Source organism: Martes martes, assembly GCF_963455335.1.
Source record: "Martes martes genome assembly, chromosome: 4".
Classification (NCBI taxonomy): domain Eukaryota; kingdom Metazoa; phylum Chordata; class Mammalia; order Carnivora; family Mustelidae; genus Martes; species Martes martes.
The window spans coordinates 75,604,395-75,628,494 of NC_137891.1; the positions used below are offsets into that span (position 1 = coordinate 75,604,395).

The 24,100-nt window shown below is 38.7% G+C and overlaps 1 protein-coding gene across 1 annotated transcript in view; it reads right to left on the reverse strand.

The window, feature by feature from the left end:
• Positions 1-24,100, reverse strand: part of XKR4 (XK related 4) — a gene marked incomplete at both ends in the record, with an annotated part of 404,143 nt that overhangs the window by 147,165 nt on the left and 232,878 nt on the right. The window contains one exon of the mRNA XM_080801398.1: positions 1,554-1,753. Within this exon, the coding sequence (XP_080657524.1) occupies positions 1,554-1,753 (200 nt within the window). The remainder of the gene's footprint in view (positions 1-1,553; positions 1,754-24,100) is intronic.

The following is a 24,100-nucleotide window of genomic DNA, read 5'->3' on the forward strand; positions in this document are numbered from 1 at the left end:
TACCAGATTCTTTGATAGAGATTTAGTTTGATGCTGCCTCCAAATTTGTGTCCTTATTTACAGACCATTTCCTAAGACATATCTTTGGCCCTGTGATGCTGGTTACTGGGCATTCACTGATGCAAAGATGGAACAGAGCTCCAAGGAGTTTGGAGATCATCTAGTTTCCTTGGTGACCTTTACATTTGAGAAGTGGGGGCCCAGAGACATTAAATGACCTGCACAAGGTCTCACAGCAAGGAAGTGAGTGACCAAAGCCAGATCCTCCCTCTGTAGCCTGTGGTCTTTCACCACTAAAGACAGTCGTCTGCAGCTAATTTATACGTCTTGTTTTCTCCAGGCTTTACTCATCTGTTTCTGTGCTAACGCACCACTTTCTCTTTCTTCCAATTTGCTTTCTAGCATTTGTGAATCATACCCTATGGATCTCTTTGACCCTTTTCTCAAACTCCTTGGACCAAAGCTATTCTAGTGCAGAGCCAGGATTGGCCAGACATTCACAAAGAAACGGGCCCCTGGCTACCAGTACACTCTCCATTTTTCTTTTCCTCTAATATGTCCCCTACCTCTCTAATTAATGTGCTCAGTCTAAACTAATGTGCTATTTGCTATAAAATGTTATAAGGACACTATAGAGATTCCTGGACCAACTAGATCAAATCTCAAGTTAGAGCATGGCCCAGAATGGGACACCAACATGCATGCACATAGAGGAAGACACAGCCAAGGCTCTAAATGAGATGGAAACAAAATGAGCTTGTTATAATACGTTAACTGATTCACAAAATCTATTTAGTTATAGGATAGACAAATTGCCAGGAAGCTGATTATTTAGAACATGGCTATTCATCCACCCATTTATTCACCTCGGCACCCACTGGTCTGTCTGATCTTCTTGCTGCTAGAAAAGATTTGAATAGCAGAGCCTAAGGAAACATCAGGGCAGATAAGCGACAGTCTAACTGACGAGGTTATCAAACAAGACAGCAAAACACAAAAATATTAATCTGAAAATATTTGTTTTATAAAACTTAGTAGTACATAAACAGTGTATTGTTAAATATTGACATTTTTTCTCCTATGACTTTAAAACCAGTATTGTGGTAATCTACCATTTCCTTTTAATCTCTGTTTCTTGATGTCAGAAGGAAATGATAGTGATTACCCTCATATTCAAATATGTGTATGAATATTATTAGAAAGAGAGAGAACTAGGATTATTTTTTTCAAGGTTTTTGAAAGTACTCTAACACACAAACCAGAAAAACCCGGTTGCCTCTATTTTCATTCTGACCAAACGTAAAATCGTAGAAATATTTTTCCTACTCAGATAGCAGCTTGAAGGCAAAAAAGAATTGTCTTTTTGCAAATTAGCTTTCACAAGTAATCGTGAAGAAGAAAATATTCATCATTCACAAATTCTCATGTCAAAGAGCAGACATAGAATAGGGACAACCATGGCCTCTGTCGATAAAGGGCATTAGAACAGTTTTTGGATTGTAACAAAAATAGCCAGTCTCCCCAAAGTCAGAAACCAAATTACAAGCCCTTACCTTGGAGGGCCTGTAAGCTATGAGTCTGTACGATAATGCAGAGCTGCAGGACCAGCTGTGGAGCACTTTCCAGAAAGGTGGCTAGCAAATGCAGCATACTCACATCTGCATACTCATACACCATTTTCCAGTAAAACCTCCATCTGTCATTCTCCCCACTCTGTCGACTTCGAATACCTAAGTAGATTGTGTGGAAATATCTAGAAAGAAAACATGGAGAAGAAGAAAGAAATGAGTGATCATTTATAATTCAAACACCAAGGCTGCTTTTCTTTTCTGCAAGCCACTATACGCAAGCACACAAGAAACAGTCACTTTAGTGGCTTATTAATTTAAGACCCAAAGATAACTGCTTAGCAAGTACCCTTTTTCTTAAATGTTCGCTTTGAGAAGTCCTTGTAATCTTCAGCCTCATTAAAGGCAATCCACTGACTTGAAATATCAAGAGTGAGGTGAAATGTGTCAGAAACTCAGGTATAGAAGGGATTTGCCACTTTGACAATCTACACACACCCTTTCTGTTCAGTTTCTTTATGTGCTCAGTGGTACTCAGGAGATGGATTTCTCTTAGGGCACAATGCAAGTCTAAAGTATTACAGTGCAAGTGCTTTAAAACACTCTTGATGTCTTCTAAAAACTGTTTTATTATTAAAAATTTCAAACATATACAAAAAGAGAAAAAATAGTGTATTGAGTTCACTATATGCATCAACCAAATTAAGTAATTATTGATACATGTATGCACAATACATAATTTTTTATCTATACCTTCACTTACTCCCTGCCACCAGATAATCTTTTTTTTAAAATATTTTATTTTATTTATTTGACAGAGAGATCACAAGTAGGCAGTGCAGCAGGCAGAGAGAGAGGTGTAAGCAGGCTCCCCACTGAGCAGAGAGCCTGATGCGGGGCCTGAGCCCAGGACCCTGAGATCATGACCCAAGCTGAAGGCGGAGGCCTAACCCACTGAGCCACCCAGGTGCCCCCCGACCAGATAATCTTGAAGCAAATCCCAACCATCATGTTATTTCGTCTGTAAGTATTTTATTTAAAATAATTGACAAAGATAAATGCTATACCATTATAACATTACAAATAAGTATAATTTAATATTATAAAAAATACCCAGTTTTCATATTTTCCTGATTATCTTATTTTCTTTAGAGTTTATTTGAAATACATTCCAAACAAGACCTATATGTGATGATTATTTGATATGTATCTTAAGTCTCTTTTACACATCGTTATTCCTCTTTCTTTTTTTTTTTCATTTCCCACCTAGTTCTCGCTGTCTTGGTTTTGATGATTGCATACAAGTGGTATGGTTACATTTGTCCTTTCTGTTTTCTTCAGTTAGTGTTGATCAGATTCAAGTTTTTTTTTAAATTTAATTTATTTATTTGGCAGCAAGAGACATAGCGAGAGAGGGAACAGAAGCAGAGGGAGTGGAAGAGGGAGAAGCAGGCTTCCCCCTGAGCAGAGAGCTGATGTAGGGGTCGATCCTAGGACCCTGAAATCATGACCTGAGCCAAAGGCAGACGCTTAGCAACTGAGCCACCCAGGCAACCCCAGATTCAAGTTTGATCATTTTTTATTAGGTGATGTTGACTACTTTCTTGAGGAGATCCCAATATTCTCTTTTATGATGTCATCATCCACTAATGATCATTTCCTAAATCCATTCATTCATTAGGGGTTGTGAAACGGTGATATTCTGAGTCTACCACCCTTTAAAAATTTTTCAAAGTTTTTGTTTAAATTTCAGTTAGTTAACCTACAGTGTAATAATAGTTTCAGGTGTACAATATAGTGATTCAACAATTCCATACAACACCCAGTGCTCATCGCGACAAGGGCACTCCTTAATGCCCATCACCTATTTAGCCCATCTCCCCAACCACCTGCCCCATGGTAACCATCAGTTTGTTTTCTATAGTTGAGAGTCTGTTTCTTGGTTTGTCCCTCTCTCTTTTTTTCCTTTGGTCGTTTGCTTTGTTTCTTAAATTCCACATATGAGTGAAATCATATGGTTTCTATCTTTCCATGATTGACTTTTTTTTCTTAATGTAATACTTTTTAGCTCCATCCGCATTGTTGCAAATGGCAAGATTTCATTCTTTTTTATGGCTGAGTAATATTCCTGTGTGTGTGTGTGCGTGTGTGTGTGCATGCAAATGATATATATCTATCTATCACATCTTCTTTATCCTTTCATCAGTCAATGGACTTTGGTTGCTTCCGTAATTTGGCTAGTGTAGATAATGGTGCTATAAATTTTGCATTCTTGGGTAAATACCTAGTAGTGTAATTGCTGGATCATAGGATAGTTCTATTTTAACTTTCTGAGGAACCTCTATCCTATTTTCCAGAGTGGCTGCACCAGTTTTGCATTCCCAACAATAGTGCAAGAAGTTCCTCATCCTCTGTATCCTTGCCAACACCTGTTGACTCTTGTGTTGCGGATTTTAGCCATTTTCTGTGAGTTTATAGTTTAGATTTGCATTTCCCTGATGAGTGATGTTGAGCATTGTTTCATGTGTCTCTTGGGCATCTCTTTGTCTTCTTTGGAAAAATGTCTATTCATGCCTTCTGCCCATTTTTTAATTGGATTATTTGGTTCTTGGGTGCTGACTTTTGTAAGTTCTTTATATATTTTGGATACTAACCCTTAATCAGATATATCATTTGCAAATATCTTCTCCCATTCCATAGGTTGCCTTTTAGTTTTGTTGATGGTTTCCTTCACTGTGTGAAAGCTTTTTATCTTGATGAAGTTGCCATAGTTTGTTTTTGCTTTTGTTTCCCTTGCCTCAGGAGACATATCTAGAAAGAAGTTGATATGGTTGATGTCAAAGACATTACTGCCTGTGTTCTCCTCTAGGATTTTTATTGTTTCATCCCTCATATTTAGATCTTTAATCTATTTTGAATTTATTTTTGTGTATGGGGTAAGAAAATGGTCCAGTTTCATTCTTTTGCATGTTGCTGTCCAGTTTTCTCAACACCATTTATTGAAGAAACTGTCTTTTTCCCATTGGATAGTCTTTCCTGTTTTGTCAAAGGTTAATTGACTGTATAGTTGTGGGTTTATCTGTGGGTTTTCTTTTATTGTGTTCCATTGATCTATGTGTCTATTTTTGTAACAGTACCATACTGTTTTGATTACTAAAGCTTTGTAATATAACTTGAAGTCCAGAATTGTGTTGTTTTCAGCTTTCTGTTTCTTTTTCAAGATTGCTTTGAAACAAAGCTACTCATATTACCTTTTTTGTTGTTGTTGTTGTTGGCTGTTATGTCAATGACTCTGCAGTATGTTTGGTGGTCTGAAGCTTATTATCTAGTAGATCCCCTAAGAAAGGTGCATTGGCACAATATTCTTAGAATTCTTGCATATTTATAACAGCATGCGGTTACCAATCTTCACTTGCATGGGAATAAGTTTTCATCTATTAAGAGGACCCTGAAATTGCACAATTTTATATGAAAATTGGTGCCCATTTCTAGAGTCTGTGAAAGAACTTCACCTACCAGATGTAAAGGTATTGTGATACTGAGATGGGAGGATGGTAGAGATACACCAATGAAAAAAGCAGAATATCTGGGGAAAGCTTTGCATTGGAGGGTCAGTTTGGATGGCTGTAAAATCCATGCATATTCCATATAAAATCGAAGATCTGCAATTTATTTATTTTAGTCTATTAAATCTATTATTTCATTGCTTACTAGCATGAAGTGTTGTCATGGAAGTTTGATAAAAATCTGATATTCTTTCTCTTGTAAAGAACTTGAATTTTTGTTTAGATGTCTCAGGAATATTTGGTTCTTTTTGAAGACCTATGGTTTTATTAGACTGTATCTTGATATGGGCTGTTCTGCATCAAATTTCCCTTCATTATCTAGTTTCAAGTTTCAATATGTAGTTTCAAGCCTTCTTTATTTATAGTATTGAGTATTGTTGTTGTTGTTCCATTACTTTGGTATTCTTCTTTGAGGACTCCTATTTATTTAAGTTGTACCTTCTTTATCTTCTGTATTAATCAACTTCCCTGAATGCTTTTGATCTTAAATAGCTTACTAATTTAATTTTTTTCCTTCCTTTCTGCTTTCTATTTATCTTCTAGCTATGGTATTTGAGGATCATCACACCTCTACTAGTAGAGTTTTCATTTCTGAGCTTCTTTTAAAAAAATTAGAATTCTATATTGGGTTATATCATCTTTCTTGTCAAATCTTACTTTTTTCTATACATTTCTTTTTAATTTTTTTTCTAATTCTAATTTATATTATTCTTTCATAATTTTATAATTCTCTTAATTTCTTTCAACTCATTTTGAAATATTTGTTTATGGTTTTTATCTGTTTTTTACATTTTTTCTTGGCATGGTTTCATTATCTGTAAGAACATCATCATTTTTTCTATTCTCTTTTTCTTATAATGGTTTTGATTTTTTTCTCATTGCTGAGTTTAAAAATGAGTTAGTTTAGTTTTTATATAGTTTTAGGAGGTGTAAGGGGGCCAGGATGGTGTAGCTGTTTTCATAGCTCCAGAGGTCATTCCTCTTTTATTCTCATGAGTGACAAAAAAGAATATCACTTGTTAATTTTCTGACATCAGCTGCCTCTGTTCTCCTGCCCCTTCCTTTGAAGTTGGACCTTCTCCTTTATTTCTCATGGCTGTCCCTGTCCTGCTCAAGTTGGAATCTATTCCCAGCAGATTCTCTTCAATGTGGAGCCTTGTTTTGGAAGGGTCTTCAGTCTGTGTGTAATTAAACTGCTCCAAAAGCTTCAGATGTTATTTCATTACAGTCCCTGTGGACTCACACTTGCATTGGATCATTGAGAACACATTTCTAGGTCCTTCTCCTAGAAGGCACACTGCACTTTCCAGTGATTGGCTGTTGGGAATTTGGAGGTTTTTCTATTCTCAAGTCCTTCCCTCTGCTGCTTCCTGCATAGTTGCCAATATCACAAGGCTCTTAAGAGCTGTCCCTCGTTTGTCCCTTGATAATTAGGGGATATCTCAGCACCGAGTTTTATTTGCAGGTATTGTTCATGATCCTTTGATTTTGCTTTGTCTATTTTAATGGGATCATTTTGGTAGGTTCAAAAACTATGCTGCCACTGCCACTGTATTTACAGAACAGGAGCATTTTAGAACAAAACAAAACAAAAACAGATTTAATCATTCCCTTGGGTCTCAGATTGCTCTCTGTCAATTATAAGATGAAATTTTTAGAGTGCTGTTTACAGGAACTTTTATGAACAGATCACTGTGTTCTCACCACTCCACAGCTGCGGCTTGTGATCACCCCAGAGCAAACTGCTGGCACATCCTTTCTTAGACTTCCATACATTTTCATAAGCACTTTTTTTTCTTGGAATATCTTTCCTGCTTCTTTGACTGGAAATTCATTTTTGAACTGACAGTATCTGCTCAGTCATTATCAATAATCACTCCCTCTTCCATGCTCTCCCGGTTTGTATTACTTTGCTAGAACAAAGTATGACAAACTGGTAGCCTAAATAACAGAAATGTAGAAATCCATGATAAAACTGTTGGAAGGTTTGGTTCCTTCTGAGGTTGTGAAGGAGACTCTGTAACATGACTTTCCCTTAGTTTCTGGTGGTTTTCTGGCACTCTGTGATATTCCTTTGATTGTGGATGCATCACCCTGCTCTCTGCTTTCATCTGTGCATGGTGTTCTCCATGTCTGTGCATCTGAGTCCAAATTTCTTCTTTTCATAAACACACAGACATATTGATTTAGGACCCATCTTAATGACCTCATCTTAACTTGATCATCTGCAAAGATCTTAATATGTTTTCAAATAAGACTTTATTCACAGGTACAGGGTGTTGGGAATTCAACATCTTTTAGGGGGACACAATTCAACCAGTAGCACTCTTCTATTGATATTTGATCTTGCTTATCCTATGACCTCACCTCCCCTGTTGCAAATCTGCTTGTTCTACCCTACTGAGATCCAAACCTGTATGTCCATCTTCTTTCTTGTATGCTTACTTGTTTTCCAGATTTCCAACAGGCATATAAAAAACAAATATATTTAAAATGTCTTATTATCTTTTCTTCTAAATTTGTCCCACCATATACATAGTAATCTACACAGCCATACATGGGTAATCCAAGCTAAAAGCCTAGCAAGCATGTGAGGCTCCTATCCCTCCTTCCTTTACCCCTTTCATTTGATAATAGACTATGTTCTGGAACTTTATCTCCTTAATACATTTTCTCCTCTGTTTTCTAAAGTCTGATTCTCTGGATTTCTATTTTTGTTCTGTAACCTACTACAGTTCGACTTTAGCCTTGACTTCTCTCTGCCTCAGCTTTCCATCTCTAAAGGGGGATGAGAACAGTACCAATTGCATAGGCTACTCTGAGAATTAAATGAAGTAAAAGTAAAGGACCTAGCACAGAGCCTAGTAAGTAACAGGCATTCAATAAAAGTCAGTTCTTACTATTAATCAACTTTGAATTTTCTAATGGACCCTTCCCAGTACTTCTGGATGTATAAATTGAATCTAATTTCTCCCATCTTAAAATCCTTAGTGACTCCCCATTGCTTGGAAGATATACAGTAAACTCAACAATGAGATACAGACATTTAAGGCTTTTAATGTATCCTTTCTAACCCAACTTTTACCCTCTGAACCTTCCTGCCCCCCTTCCATCTTATGTCCTGTTTCTTGCCATATTAAAGCACTTGCTGTTCTTTGGCTATGAATTCACACCTCAATACATTTGTTCCTGTCGTTCTCTTGCCTGGAAAGCCTCTTTATACCCTAACATCCTGGAATTTCTACTATTTTATGACTCAAATCCCTCACCCTCTGTTACCAACCAGGGAGAACTGGCCATTTCATTTTTTGTGCCCAAACTATTTTTATTTAGGCTTTGACAAGAAAAAATTAATATCATTTTTGTATTCATCCATTTGTGAATTCACATCCCTAAATATAAACCTCTGGAGAGAAAAGAATGTCTCTGTCTTTGTGCCCCTATATCAAACTCAGTTTCTTGTGATTCATAGGCACTCAATTAATTCATGTCATTTTATTCATTCAATGAGTATGTATTAAACACATGCAATGTTTGCAATGTTGTGTTTTTCTGTAAGGGGGATGGAAGCTGCTGTAGAGTTTTGAGCAAAAGAGTGAGAAATCTGATTTGTGTTTTAGCAAAATTGGTTATTGTATGAAATGTAGGGGGCAGGAGGGCAAAGGGGTAGATAGGGACATTAGCTAGAAGACTATTGCAATACTCTGGGTAAGAGAAGATGCTGCCATTAATTAGACTGCCAGTGCTATTGGTGGTAAAAAGGCATCAAAACTGGATAATTGTGAAGACAGCAATGACAGCCTTTGCCTTTTGAGTGAACAAATTAATGATTTTAATGCTCAACTTCCTTGCAACTATCACAGAAGTTTAAAATCCAGGACCCTCATGGTATCAAAAAAGGCACTAAGCTTCCAGAAATGCCTTCCTGAATTATTTTACTACTAGTTTTCACCCGAGGAGGAGATTATGCATACTCTAAGTTCTCCAGCCACAGTCTAAAAAGCTACAAATGGATCTCCCAGGTCTGTGGTCCACGGGGACTTGAACTCTTGTGGTGCAATACTTGTTTCAGGAGCACTGGGAGCTCACAGTTAACCTGATAATGGTGGTAGGTTTGTTCCTAAGGAATACAACAAAAACAAAGCATCTGGCATTACGGAGTTTGTTTTCTAGAACACAAAACCAAGTCTTCCAGTAATGCACATACACAGTTCAAACATCTATAAACCAAGAATGGTAAAAAATAAAACAAAACAAAACTATTTTCAGGCCAAGTGAGCTCCATATGCAAAGGCAGAAAGATGGGGTGTGATGACCCTATGTTCTGATATGATAATAAGTGCCTTCGCATCTGTAGTTTTCTAGACCTGAAAGTATTTTGCACATTCATGTTAACTTTTCTTAGAATGGCCTTTCCTCTTTTCTCTACTAAGGAAATTAAGTGTTTGTGTTTCAAAACCCTAGTGATATATCTCACGTCAGAATACCGTCCTTGGGAATCAGCAACCAAGAATCCTTCCCTACACCTGACTTTGTGCTTACCGTTAATCCTGCAGATATCTCACTGCATTGAGATTATTTGCTTACATGTTGGCTTCTATCCCAAGCCCTCCCAGGCTGGAGTGTACCCTTTCCTCATTGAAGCTATCCCATTTAGCACTACTTTTGTTCAGGCTTTCAAAAGTGTGTATTGAATTGAATTGGGAAAAGAAAATCTCCAATTGTATTTTTTTATAGTTCGTTGCTTCTATGAGATTGATAAATAGCCTATGTCATATCAATTTTCATTTCTGGTTGGAAGAACACAATGGTTTATGATATTTAGCTAATATTAGTACTGTCCCGAATGTTATGCAATATCAGGACAGTTTTCTACTTTCTCTAAATCAGCAACGATAGACCTCAGGACTCTTATGCCCATAACTTAGTCATCAGGAAATGTTAGCTTGAATTTTTTCCTCAAATTCATGTTCTGAAAAATGGTAAGAATAAGGAGGATTTGCAATCACAATTGGATTTCTTCCATCTCATCAATATGTTAATAGTATAATACATTTTTGCCATATTATTTTTTAACTTATTTTTCATCTGCTACCAGAAGGGGAGGTTGAAATAGAACAAATCAATGAACATGAGCATAAACATGTACTATGTGTAACACATTCCCATTTATTCCTTACGGTGTGGTAAGAAAAATTTACCCCTGGTGAATGGGGGATGAAAACATAAATTTATATTTCGGTGTCATTCTTTCCCCTCTGCTACCTCCTGTGTGGGCTGTGTTGACTCCTCCCTTCCTGCTGGGAAGCAAGCCCCCAAGAGAAGTCTTCAGCTCTTCAGCTTTTACTCAACTTTTGACCACCTTTTGCTTCCACAGACCATATGGCAAGATGTTTGACTTCAGGGAGATCTGATTCTATAAGGATTTACTTCTCAGGGCAGGAAATTCTGTCCATGTTGACAAAAAACCCCAAATAGCACTCTACTAACTGGTCATATCACCTGTTCTAGAGAAAAACCATCACTTATTTGTGGAGCATAAGGAATAACATGGAGGGCATTGGGAGATGGAGAGAAGTGAGTTGGGGGAAATCGGAGAGGGAGAGAAACCCTGAGAAACTATGGACTCTGAGAAACAAACTGAGGGTTTTGGAGGGGAGGGGGTGGGGTGTTGGGTGAGCCTGGTGGTGAGTATTAAGTCAGGCACATACTGCACGGAGCACTGGGTGTGGTGCACAAAGAATCAATTTTGGAACACTGAAAAAAATTAAATTAAATTTAAAAAAATCAATGAAGAAAACTGGTAATATTTACCATTCAATTCTAACAAAGGGGTAAAGATGCTGAATCATTCAAAGAAACTGGACTTCATTATGTTTTTTAATCTAGTAACTGCATAGGAGATTGAGAAGTAAATACAGAGAAACAGACCCAGGAGTTCCTTTTATACAGAAGTTTAGAATGACACGATGAAGGGTTTGTGTTCCAATGAAAAGTAGTTGTATTCCTGAAACAGAAGCAAAACTTTCAAGTTTACTCTTCCATGGTGGTGTTTTTGTTTGTTTGTTTGTTTTTTATCTACCAACCCAACAGCCTTGAAGTTACTTCCTATGTTAAGGACCCTTAGGCTGTAGCTCAGTTTCTAAAAAGGAAGAGGTTTTCAAAATTAAAGGTCTTCTGTAAAGAATTACAATCCCTTTGGTGAGACCTGAGGATGTGCTATATGTGAGGCCTCATTTCTGAACTGAATCCCAGGAGGCAAAGAGTTCCTGACTAGGAGTGGAAGTACAAGATCACTTGGAATCACAATAGGGACAGAAGAAACTTGAAATGTGCTGAATTCCACCTGTCTGTCTTGGACAGATGTGATGGCAGTACTGGCCTCTGTTGTTGCCAGCCCATTAAGGACCCTCACTGTGATGGCCTTTAACATGCACCCTACTGATCTGACAAATGCTTCCACTGTGCTCTGTTCAGCTCAGAATGCTGTCAGAGATACACAGTTGGGTGCTCCAGTCACTGAAAGGGGGACAGCTTGGCCCTTAAGACACCACAGCTTAGCTTTTGAATGGTTCTTGGAAGCAAGCAACTAGGTAGACATAGCAAAGAAGTTCACGGTCCTGAGCTACCCTCCTAGTCTAATCCAGATCTTTCACACTGCCTTATAACCACATGTCTACTCTGACACTGAGGAAGAGGATCTCTTGGCTAATGCCCTGTCCCTGAAAAATGACTCTTGCTATATCTGAAGGCAAAGGCCAAACAGTCTTGTCTCCTTGGCATCTGTGTTATTATTATCTCACTGGAAAGCATTTTCTCCCCTCTGATTCTTATAGCCACTTAGCTTTTGAACCAAGTTTTGTATCTGAAGACAGAGGTAACCATCCCTCCTGACAGGCTGCTGAGAGGGGTGAATGAGAAGATGTGTCTTACACGTGTGCCTGACTCACAAGAGCAATGTTGCTACTCTTCAAGGTTATTGATATTCTGGGTTCTTCTAGAATAATCATATTCTTAATCCTAATAACTGAAGGTAGTTTTTTGTCTTCAATTCTCATTTTCCTTCAGCATTTTATTCTAGAGAGTGTTTCCATCACATTGGATGTAGCCTTTGCCTGGTCTTCCAGAAGGGCAGATGGAAAAGATTGCCACTCTACTGAGAAGCAAAACAATTTCTAGACCTTCTGAGTATCAAAGGAATTCAGGTTGGGGTCCAGATGAGGAGTAGAAGGACTCACTCAGATTTTCTTCTTGGGTTTTGGCTTTTCTGTATTGATGAAAGAAAGATTAACTCTGAAAGGGGCTTTGGTGACCAGGGAAGTACATAGTAATGAAAAGCCTCAGTTCTTTTTAGATATTCATACACACAGCAGGGAGGACTCATAGAAAGCCATATTTACAGTTAAACATTTAGCATAATTACCAGAGTTTCATGTAAGAGGGGAAAAAAGTTTCAAAGCTTTAGCATTGAGGATGAAATATGCCTTGAGCAAGAGAGAGCAGTGGCTTAACTAAACAGCTCTCATTAGTGCTAATGGGAGATGTTCCCAATAAAAGCCCACTCGGAAATATCAATATGCTTCACCTCCTCCTTTGAGGTAAATACGTCCAGATGACATTTGCTGCTCTTACTGTATGACTGATTCATTTTCTGATAGGGTCATTCTTCTTATTTATTGCCTTAGGAAGTACGCTAATGGAAGATATAATTTTCCTTACATCACGAAAGATCACCAGGAATTCTGCACCAACTTTGTCAACATAATCTCACTCTAACAAAATCTTTTCTTTTAATTATTTTTTTTAAAGATTTTATTCATTTGTTTGACAGAGAGAGAGAGATCCCAAGTAGGCAGAGCAGCAGGCGGGGGTGGGTTGGGGTGGGGGGAAGCAGGCTCCCCGCTGAGCAGAGAGCCAGATGCTGCACTCGATTCCCAGGACTCTGAGATCATGACCTGAGCCGAAGGCAGAGGCTTATCCCACTGAGCCACCCAGGCGCCCCAACAAAATATTGATTTTGCCATTTCCTCAGCAATTTTGAAGCTGTGAATACAAACACACCTATCCAAATCCCACCATGCTGTGCACACAGACACCCACACATAACCCACCCCCTTCACACACCTGGACACAAATTCAAGTCCACTGATTTTCTGAGGATTTCGATTGAATTGAAATTCTTAGCTCCTTCTCATCATTATTTTCCAAGTGTCAAGAGAAACCTGGACTAATGTCACAGCCTCCCACATTACCCACTTGAGACCCAAACATAGCACGACAAAAGCAATAAACTTGAGAGGAAAAGTCCAAACATGGACTCATCATGTTGAGCATTATATATGTGTTTAATCTGAAATTTAATGTGACTGAGATAATCTTTCAATTACTTGTGAGGAAATGAAGTGTGTATTACTGTTGTTTCAGGTAGTTCAGTCCTTAAATAATATTTAATCAAATGCTCACTACTGACATGTCAAGAGCTGAATCAGAAATCATTACTAGCTATGAGGATATAATGCATACATATTCTAACACTAAATTCTTCCTCCATCTTCTAGCACATTAACAGATTAGCTGTTGACTGTTGTTATTTTTACTATCTGAAAAGTGCAAAGTAAAACCCGTACAGAAGAGTTTTAAAGAAACAACATTAATAAATAGTAATTCCAGCAAGTTGTATTTTCTTGTTGCCTGGCTACAAAGGAAGTTTTGCACTATGTATGTATACACATCTATGATACATACACCCACGTGTGTATACATTTATCTCCTCAACAGTAGGGACTGATAAGTAACAAAATAGTATGATTTGTCGTCCCAAGAAGCCCTTTATTGGATATATTGAGGAATAAGGACACAACAATCACTTTTTTAAACACCAAAACATGAGGTGTCAGTTCACGCTGAATGATAGCCAAAATGACTAAAACTTGTGGCCTACATTTCCATGGTGGAAGATTTTCCTAGTGGCAATTATTTCAAAATTAGATTCTATGTCCCATCAATCATCCAAAGGGGGGAAAAATGTGTGTTACAGGGGAGAGAATAAATTGGATGACCTTGCACTTGAGAAACAAGAGGGGTCACAGCTATGAGAGGATAGTCTGGGCTGTGCCTCACCCTGAGAAGACCCGAGTGAGCTGTCACCCCCACTGCAGAGCTACCTCCTCACACCAACCTGCTCTTCATTATCACAGAGCCTTGGGTGTGCCTTCTCTCACCAGAAGTGCAAGTGCACACCCAAACCCATGAGCGTGTGTGGCGTGCCTCTCAGCTACATGATTAGAATATTTGCAGTAAGAAAAATGGGAGAATATACTCAGGGTCTCCCAGGAAATCCTTGAACGGGATAAGAGCATGAATACTTTCTCCACATTTACCACAGTTCGTTTTTCGCCCCCAAGGATAACACTGTCTCTCAGACTAACGAGATTGTGGATTTCTATGCATATATTTGACCCCTGAGCTATATTTCTGTCACCTCTATCTCCTGTTCAGATAATTAGAATGAATGTGGGTCCTCCGAGAAGAATAGTACTCTACTAGCTGCATATCATGGTATATAATATTCTTACATAGTATGATCTTATGCAAAGCAAAATCACACTTAGTGTGATTGACAAAAGGCCTTTTAAATTATTTTTAATGTTCTGTGAAAATAAAATTTATGTGTGGGATATGGTTATTTCTGTTTTGTTTAATTTTCATGCATTCTTCTCATATACTTAATGCATAAATAGGTATCTTTCACATATTTCCTCAAATCTAGAGTAGGAAATCATAGAGTTTTTTTTTTTCCTCTACCAAATAATTTTCCCTGTAAAGAGCAGCATAGCCAGAACCTCTTAGAAGACATGGTACATTCAGCTGAAACAGGCAAGAAAGCTGTTAAGCTTGAAAGGAAGTTCCTTTACTCTTTCTTACACCTCTTATCAGGTGGTACCTAGTCCTCAGAGAGAACAAAAGATGCATTTCTCCCCAAATGATTTTTTTTTCTTTAGAGTTCTAATATACTAATATAGTAATAGTAAATTATGTGTTAAAATGGAGAAAATGTAGCATACTATTGGCATAGTATAAGTTAAATTCAGGCCTTCCAATGATTAATAGACTACTGGCAGAAATTATTAACCATATGTTTTTTAAAGATTTATTTATTTATTTTAGAGAGAGTGTGTGTATGTGAGTGGGGGGAAGGGCAGAGGGAGAGAGAGAATGGATCTGGAGCAGACTCCCTGCTGAGCATGGAGCTCAATGTGGGGCTCCATCCCAGGACCTGAGCTGAAATCAATAGTTGGATACATAACAGACTGAGCCACCCAGGTGTCTCAGAAATTATTAACCATATTAAAAAAAAATCAGGTTAATAGAATATTTGTTTTTACTCCTCAGGAAATGTGATCGTGATGGAATCTTCATCTTAAGCCCTGTTGGATTGATTTTATGACAAACAAGGAAAGTTCTGTGTGTGTATGTGTGTAAAATGTTTGATTCTTTTTAAAAGATAAGATAATGCCCTGCAGCTTTTAAGTCCTTGAGTTTAGCAGACTTAATGTACATTCATAGTTTTAAAAGCTAACTGAGAAATCCATAGGCCAGGGCATCTGACCTGTTACATCTACTAGATGGCCAAGTAGGGTGGAAGGAGAATGAGGAAGCAAACCACAGAGAGCTTATTACCATTCAGGGTGTGCAGTGATCTTAGGTGGCTCTGAAGTCCTGTCTGAACGGTCCACAAGCAGACGTATGTGATAGGGATTGGTTTCAACACCACCATTGAATTCTTAGAGCTATTCAGGTCCAGATGCAATCATTTTGCATTGTCTTTTAGACACATTATATTGGGGCACCTGGGTGGCTCAGTTGGTTAAGTATCTGCCTTCAGCTCAGGTCTTGATCTCAGGGTCCCGGGATTGAGCCCCCATCGGGCTCCCTGCTCATCAGAAAGTCTGCTTCTCTCTCTCCCTCTGCCCCTCCCTGCCCCACTCATGTTCTCTATCTCTCTCACAAATAAATAAATAAAGTCTTTTAAAAAATATTATTGTTATTATAACTTGATTATTTATTTATTCATTCATGAGGAATCTTGGCAGAGTTCGATAGCATAAAGTGTAGTGCTGTGGAAAGGTAGGGGAACAAAAGAACTGCAGGTCTGGACGGAGTGAGTCTAAAGTATTTCATTGCTTGTGCACAGGAGACCTTCGTGCCATGAGCCGACAGGCTTCACTTTCCCCTGAAGCCATGAGTTTGTGCCCCGTGTAGAAAGATTCTGAGGGGAGAACATAAAGCGCTTGCCGCCTCCAGGATTACATTGGTCAGTTTAGTCTAGAGTTTATCACAGCTTCACCCTGAGCACCCAATTTCCAAGAATGAATCGCTGAAAGTCTCCACAGGCCAGAGTTTGGGAGGCTGTGATATTAGTTCAGCAGGAAAAAAACACAGGAGCTTCTTGAGACTTGAAAAGTTGCCTTCTGGGGGTGGCTGTCATGCAGTACGGGGTGGCTCATGGCGATGAGTCAGGAAAGGGGGAACACCTTTCTCTATAATGACAGACGTGATTGCTTCCTTCTCCCATTTGTTCAGCAATCTGTGTTCTCAACTGTTTTTAATGCCCCAGGGAAAATTGTCATAGTACAATTGGTTGTATGAATTTGGCAAATGGGATGTAAGAAAACAATATGCTAACCGTGGCAGGGGGTGATCCTTTATCCAAATAATCTGACAGCATGTAGAGTCCTGTTCAGGAGCGCTGCGGTTGAAGCTTCCATGACCACCTACAGTCTACTAACTAGAGAAGTTGTTCTCTAGGAAATGTGCCTTCAAACAAAAAGTTCAGTGTTGCCAAAAGGAACATCCCCTTTGCCTAAAATAATGAATTCAGCAACTCATTCATTCATTCAGCAAATATTTATTGAACACTAATTCAGAAATAGGCACTCATTTTAACTCTGGGAATATAGCCGGGAATGAAATATGTATTTACATTCTGGTGAGGGAAGACAGGTGATAAGCAAAATAAACAAATAGAACATAAAATATATTTTAAAAATTCCTGCTAAGTGCCAAGGGAAAAATAAGCCAGGAGGGAGAATAAGGAATGTTGGGATGCTTGTCAATGTAGTTATACAGCCAGGAAAAGTAACTGGAGAGATGAAATCTTAGTTTGAATTCAAAGAATGGAGGGGAGGTAAGCCCCCTTCCCTTAAAATCTGAGGAAGAACATTCCAGACAGCAAGGCAGGAGGTATAAGGTGTTAAGGTGGGCATATACCTAGTCCATTCCAGGATCATCAGGTAGACAAAAATGAGAAAGCTGGGGAGTAGTAGGAGATAAGATCAGAGAGGAAATGGGACAGTCTGATCATGAAGGGCCTGCTGGGCTCTGTATAAACTAAGTGAGACAAAAAGCAGTTTGAGGGTTTGAACAGTAAGAGATGTGATCTGGCCAGCATCTCACAAGGATCTTCTGACAGCTGTGCTGAGATCTGGATGAAGGGAAGCAAGTGTAGAATCAGGGAGGTTATTGCAGTAACCTTGGCAGGTGATGATGGCTCTTTGGACCTGCATAGTAGCAGTGGAGAACTCGGTGGACTCTGGGTGTTTATTTAGAAGTTAGGGCCAATGGAATTTGCTGCCAGATCAGATGTGGGTGTGAAAGAAAGAGGAAGCAATGTTGATTCCAAGATGCTTGCCCTGAGCTCCTGCAAAATGGAGTTGCCATTTACTGAGATGAGGAAATGGGGATGAGCAGATTGCCAGATGATGATGAGCTTTGGACATGTTAATTTTGAAATCCTTCTTTTATATTCAAGGGGAGATCTTGAGTAGGCCATTGGGTGTATCAGGTTTTCAAGCCCAGTCTAAGGATGATTTGGGAGGCATTACCGTATTTAAAGCTATAAGATAAGATAATCCTCACAGTGAAGTTGTTCTAACTTAATAATTTGGTGTGCCTCCTCACTGGACCTAGGTTTCATGCCCATCCTGAAAGAGGGTTTTACTTCAAAAGGCACTATACCTAAATACATCAGGTGACCCCAGGGGTAGGGAATCCACTTTCTCTCAGGAAAGTGGGAATGCTTAGGAAGTCACTCCTTTCCCAAAGCCTGGAGTAGGAAAAGAAGCTACCTAAGGGGGCAAAAAGCTTGTTTACCTAAGAGGCCACAGGGTTATTTCAAACTCCTAGAAGAAAGTTGAATAGTGTGAGTTTGCAATTAATGTTATGATAAGGTATATATGATGTCTAAACCTAGATGCAATTTTGGTCACTTTTTTTCAATGGATATGCTGGTGAGAATGACACAGTTGTATTCAGAAAGTTGTTCCTTAGAAATTAGCCAGAAATGGCTGGGCTTCCCCTTAATTGACTAGGAAGGAGAGGAAACAGAGAATCTAAGGCACCATCAAGGCAAGTGTGGGCTGGCATGTTGATGTCCTGCCCATGGTCAACTTGTCACCCATACTCTGGTACATGCTGAGGTCTTCCCTCAACCCATATGCAAGGTAGGTGGGAGGGGATGAGGAGTTAATGTCCTAGGTCACTGCTCTGTTGATGACAAAGCAGAATGGTTGGATAAATACCCCAGCTGCTTCAGGCATTGTAATTCTGAAGTGAATTCTCCACTTCATCAAAGATTCCCTGGTAGTCTTGTGTCCCAGCTTCCCACAGTGGTTACCCATTCATTCCCACACATACTGCCTTCTCTTCCCTGTCTTGCTTACCCACTCCTATGAGTGCTTCCTGGAATTGCCTTCAAATCAACCATTTACAAACAAACCCCCTTAATTACATCACATGTTCAGAGCAGCACCCCCGGTGACGCATGTTCTTCCTTTGGACATCAGTCCTCCAAATATACTATGGGCATCACATCAGTGACATACTCATCATCCCAAGATGGCTTCTGATTTTCCTATTGTGTGTTGTTTCCTCTGCTAAACCCTGCACATTGCCTCTTACCAGGTACAACTTCACAGGTTATCTCATTGCATGGCAGTGCAGATGTGACCCATGTAGAATTCTTTTCCCAGCCCTGCATGACCCCTTTCCTTCCTCCCTGGGTGATTACTCATATTAGTTCTCTCTACACAAAGTGCCCAACCAAATAAGTGCCATTCCTCCGTGCTTAGCTCAGGCTTTCCCAAACTGCTATTTCTACCACAGTGATTCTTATCCTGAGATGTTACTGAATTCTCTCAGGACCAGAAGTATTGTTACCCAGTGATCCCTAATCTATGCCTGAAAAGTGGGTTTCTGTTTTGCATGCTATCTCTGATCCACTGGAGGTAACTGTATTGAGAAGGATTCTGAGCTGGTCTTTGAGCTTCTTGGTATTAGCAGCAGCTGCCTTTTGATAAGCAATAGCTAAAGCAACAGATATTTGCTCTTTCATGTGGTATTTAGTCATGACTCATTAAATTATATGACCTTCAAGCTGGTTATTCTGTGATACTTATATTCTCCCTTCTTTGAGCCTATCCAACTTATCAGTCTAAATGTAGATTCATTCATCTAAACTTAAGTTGAATTATGAGTTTCAAACTCATACACACATAGAAACACATTGGGTGTGTCAAGAACCAATGTCATCACCACACACAAACATACACCACACAACCTCAGCTGAAAATGCATCTCTGGTGGTTGGTAGTTGAGTGTTATGTACTCATTGAACGTAAAGAATTTAAAACCAGTTTTTCTCATCTTTGAGCATTCTGCTACACAGACCTACCTCCTCTACCACATCACATTTTATTTTATTTTCTTAAAGGTTTTTATTTATTTATTTGAGAGACAGAGAGCATGAGCAGGGGGAGGGGCAGAGGGAGAAGCAGACTCTCCACTGAGCAGGGAGCCCAATGTGGGGCTTGATCCTGGGACCCTGAGTTCATGACTTGAGCTGAAGTCAGACACTTAACTGACTGAGCCACTCAGCCTCCCCCAAATCACATTTTATTATCAGCTAATGCCTCCTGGTCAATTTTCTTTAGAATCACAAAATAAATCAAGAGAGAATGGGAATGTACATTTATTCTTTCAGGGTATAATTTGAGCTGTTCTGGTAATTCATGAACTGAAGTTAGACATTGTGCTTTGGACTCGATTCAGGAACATCAGTGGTCAGTGAGAGTTAATTTTGTGTTTTATGTCATAGAGAAAAATCCAGCTGATTTTTTGCTTTACTTAGAGAATGGCTTTAGTTGAAGAAAAATAACGCTAATAAAAATCTAACACATTCTTATAGGTATTGCCTGAGCTTCCATTGTGGTTTATGGAAATGTGATTCATGATGATGTATTAAATATTAAAACACATGTAAGATTTAACTGAAATTTATAGGGCAGCTTTTCTTAATTTACTGTCTATCGCGTAATTTTTAGCATGCTGCATAAATAACAAAAGACTGCCTACATCCTTCTGTTGTTTTACCATAGCCCAGAATTAAAATTAAACTTGCTGACATTAAAGAAAAAGGAAGGTGCCATGCCACCCAGACTTGAATTTGCAACTTGTTTTTGAACAGCAGCTGAGGACCAGTGCATGGAACTTGTCCGGGAGAGGTATGACAGTGTATGTGAGCAGTTTCAAAGTTTCTTTCTGCTAGTCAGCCTTCTAGAATGAATGCACATGATCAAGCAAAGGGAATTAACTTTCTGCCTAAAATACACAGGCACTGGGTAAAATGCTTTATACAAATTTTCTTAGTCTTTCCAGATGCTTTATGAAGTGGTGTTATTTACTCTCTTTGATCCATGAGGGATCCTTGTCAGAAGAGGCTTAGGTCATTTAAGAACATCGTACAGTTAGTGAGCAGTTGAGCTGACCGTAGACACTATTTTTCCAAGACCCATGCTATCGAGATATAACCAGATCAACTTCCATAGAATCCTACATTATCAAACCACCTCAGGTTTCTAGTCCAGGAAAATGTGTCAGCCACCCATAACTAAATAGCTACTTGGTTTTCTTATATTAAAATGTATTTGGGTCAGAACTAACTAGTTCTTTTAATATAGAATTGAACCTGATATACTTTGTGGTTCAAAGCAAACTTTGAGTTTCTAGAAGGCAAGGCTGGGATTCCGATCATGGGTCCTGACACTAAGCAATCTGCTTGTCAACAGATATGTGAGACTGTTCAATTGATTGATCGGTTGATTAATTAAATCTGTCACAGATAAGCACGATTTTTCTTGAGCCTGTTTTTTAACTGTATAAATCCAAAATATCCAAAAATCCAACCATAGGGTTTGACCTGGTTGAGGTCCTCCAGACTTCAAGTGTTGAGAAATGATTCTGCTGGACTCTCCTCACTGGACTCTGCGTGCCTCCTGGCCTCCAGGACAACTGTGCCTTAGCCATGGCTGAGTTACTGGTGTTGCACAGGATAACCAAATAGCACCTCGTCAGAGCTGCAGTCCTTTCCCACCCTTGGGCACACATTTGGTTAGGGAAGATAACCAAAGGAGTCATTGATAAAACTCCCCCTCTTCTCTCACCTGGATGTACCCAGGTGCACTTGTTCACAATGGTGGTCAACTTGACAAAGTTCTCTGGGCTCTCAGTCCCTGCTTTTTTTGTCTCCCACTCACACTCCCTGGGACCACAACCCCAAATAAACCTCATGCACTTTAGCTCTTGTCTTGGGCTCTGCTCTCTGGGAGTCCAGGCTAAGACATTTACCATAAGTGAACCTAGAGCTTTATTGTTTTCATCAAGGACTGTGCAGGACGGAGACTAGGTAAGTGACAGTTGCCCAGACTAAAGATGCAAATTTTGTAGAAAAAATTTGGGGAAGCAATTAGCATTTTTAAAAGAAGATCTTTTTTTTTTCATTTTTATGAGCAGATCTCTTTTTAAATCCGTGTGACTTTCCATTTTTACAACACCTGACAAAATTCTTGCATTTTCACTTATTGCTCAATTAAGTTTGTCATAAAGGCCATGCCAAACTAGCCTATTTCTGTAGTCAGTTTTTGTTTTCAGGCAGCTCAAGCAAGAGACAATACTGGAGACATGCTCTTCATCGTGAAAGGAAGACACTTCATATCAAATATGGCAGCATATGGCAGTAATCAAACATCACAAATTTGATTTTCTTATAACATGCAAGGAGAATGACCTGCCTTTCCTATTAAGAATAAGAAAACCACTTATCCTATTCTCAGAAGGACCACTAGATTCAGAGTTGAGGCAAGCTAGCAAAGGGTCTTTAGAAAACATTCATCCAAAGTATTTCATTGATGTTGCAGATCATGTGACACTTTCAGAGCCACTCCCTTTTTATCTATTGATTTATGGAAACAACAATTTGTTTTACTATTACACTTTCTAGCACATGCAAGTTCTCTCTCCCATCCCCTCCCTTCTTCCCTCTCTTCCTTTTACTACTTCGGTCTTTTCTCCATGTCAGTATTAAATAGGTTATGCCCTTTCTAGATGTTTTCATTCTTTTGCAGAATAAACTGAAAATGAAGAGTAAGAAAACATGCCTTGGTGCATTCCTGAGCAGCCTTCATTATACACTTAAGGCCTGCAATTACTAGGTGAGAAATATGGCCTTGATTCATAAAATATTATAAAGGAGTATTAAATTATATGCAGGCACCTCTTAAGGTAAAAGAAGAGCATGAAGAAAATAAGAAAACTTGTGAAACAAAAAAGGTGGTTTGATCAATGGGACATTCTAATTCAAGAGTCCATCTTGGGTTCCAGAAACCACTATGTTGACATTTCTAGGAACTGTAATTTCTTTTCTGCTGAAGGCAAACCTTGGTGGTAAGAGACACTCAGACCCTTGGTAGTGATGAGAACACATTGGCTCCCCATCTGCTATTTCCCACTGAATTCCCCAGTTTATTGATGGCAGTCCCATTCCCTTTAGGGTAAGAGGTGGACATGATATAACTGCATCACACAGAAATGTTTCAGACCCAAATATAAAGCATAATAATTAAAGTGTATGTGCACAAATGTCAACATTTCCACCAACAATCACTTGCAAATTTAGGATTGTTTGTTTTATGGAGCTCAGTGATGAAATGGATATGTTCACTAGTTCTTTTGTTTAATAACAGAATGAATATTCATTATAAACCTCATATATATATACACCACTATGTGTGTATATATATATATATATATATATATATATATTAGGCATGTAGAGATATGAAAATTACTAGTAAACGGTTCTTGACCTCATGGTGTTTATAATTTAGTAATAGAGAACTGAAATTTACCCTGAAAGTTATAAATCAGGTATTTAAATATATATTGGAATTCCTCTTTCCCTGCCACTCTGGTCCCCATTCCCTTCTTCCTATAGGCAATCATTAAGATGAGTTAATATGCATTCTTTTAATTGAAATTTGGTGTTGTTTTTTTTTTAAACATTTTATTTATCTATTTGACAAAGAGAGAGAGAGAGATCACAAGCAGGCAGAGCAGCAGGCAGAAAGAGATGGGGGAAGCAGGATCCCTGCTGAGCAGAGAGCCCAATGTGGGCCTCGATCCCAGGACCCTGAGATCATGACCTGAGCTGAAGGCAGAGGCTTAACCCACTGAGCCACCCAGGTGCCCCTTGACATTTGGTCTTAAAACAACTTTTCATTTAGAAATAATTTTAGACTCATATAGAAATTGAAAAGATAGTATGAAGAATTCCCATGTGACCTTCCCCTAGCTTCTACAAAAGGTTACATCCTACATAACCATAGTACAGTTATGAAACTAATGTTGCTATTGACATTGGGACAATGTTATTAACTAAGCTACAGACCTTGTTTTGGCTTTTACTAGCTTTTATAAGCATTCTGTTTTTCTTTCTTTTTTTTTTTTTGTATATAGTTCTGTTAAATTTTATCACATGTATAGATTCATTTAACTATCACCACAATCAGGATAATATCATCCTAAATAAACTCACTTGTGTTAGCCATTTACAGTTATACTTAACACCAACCC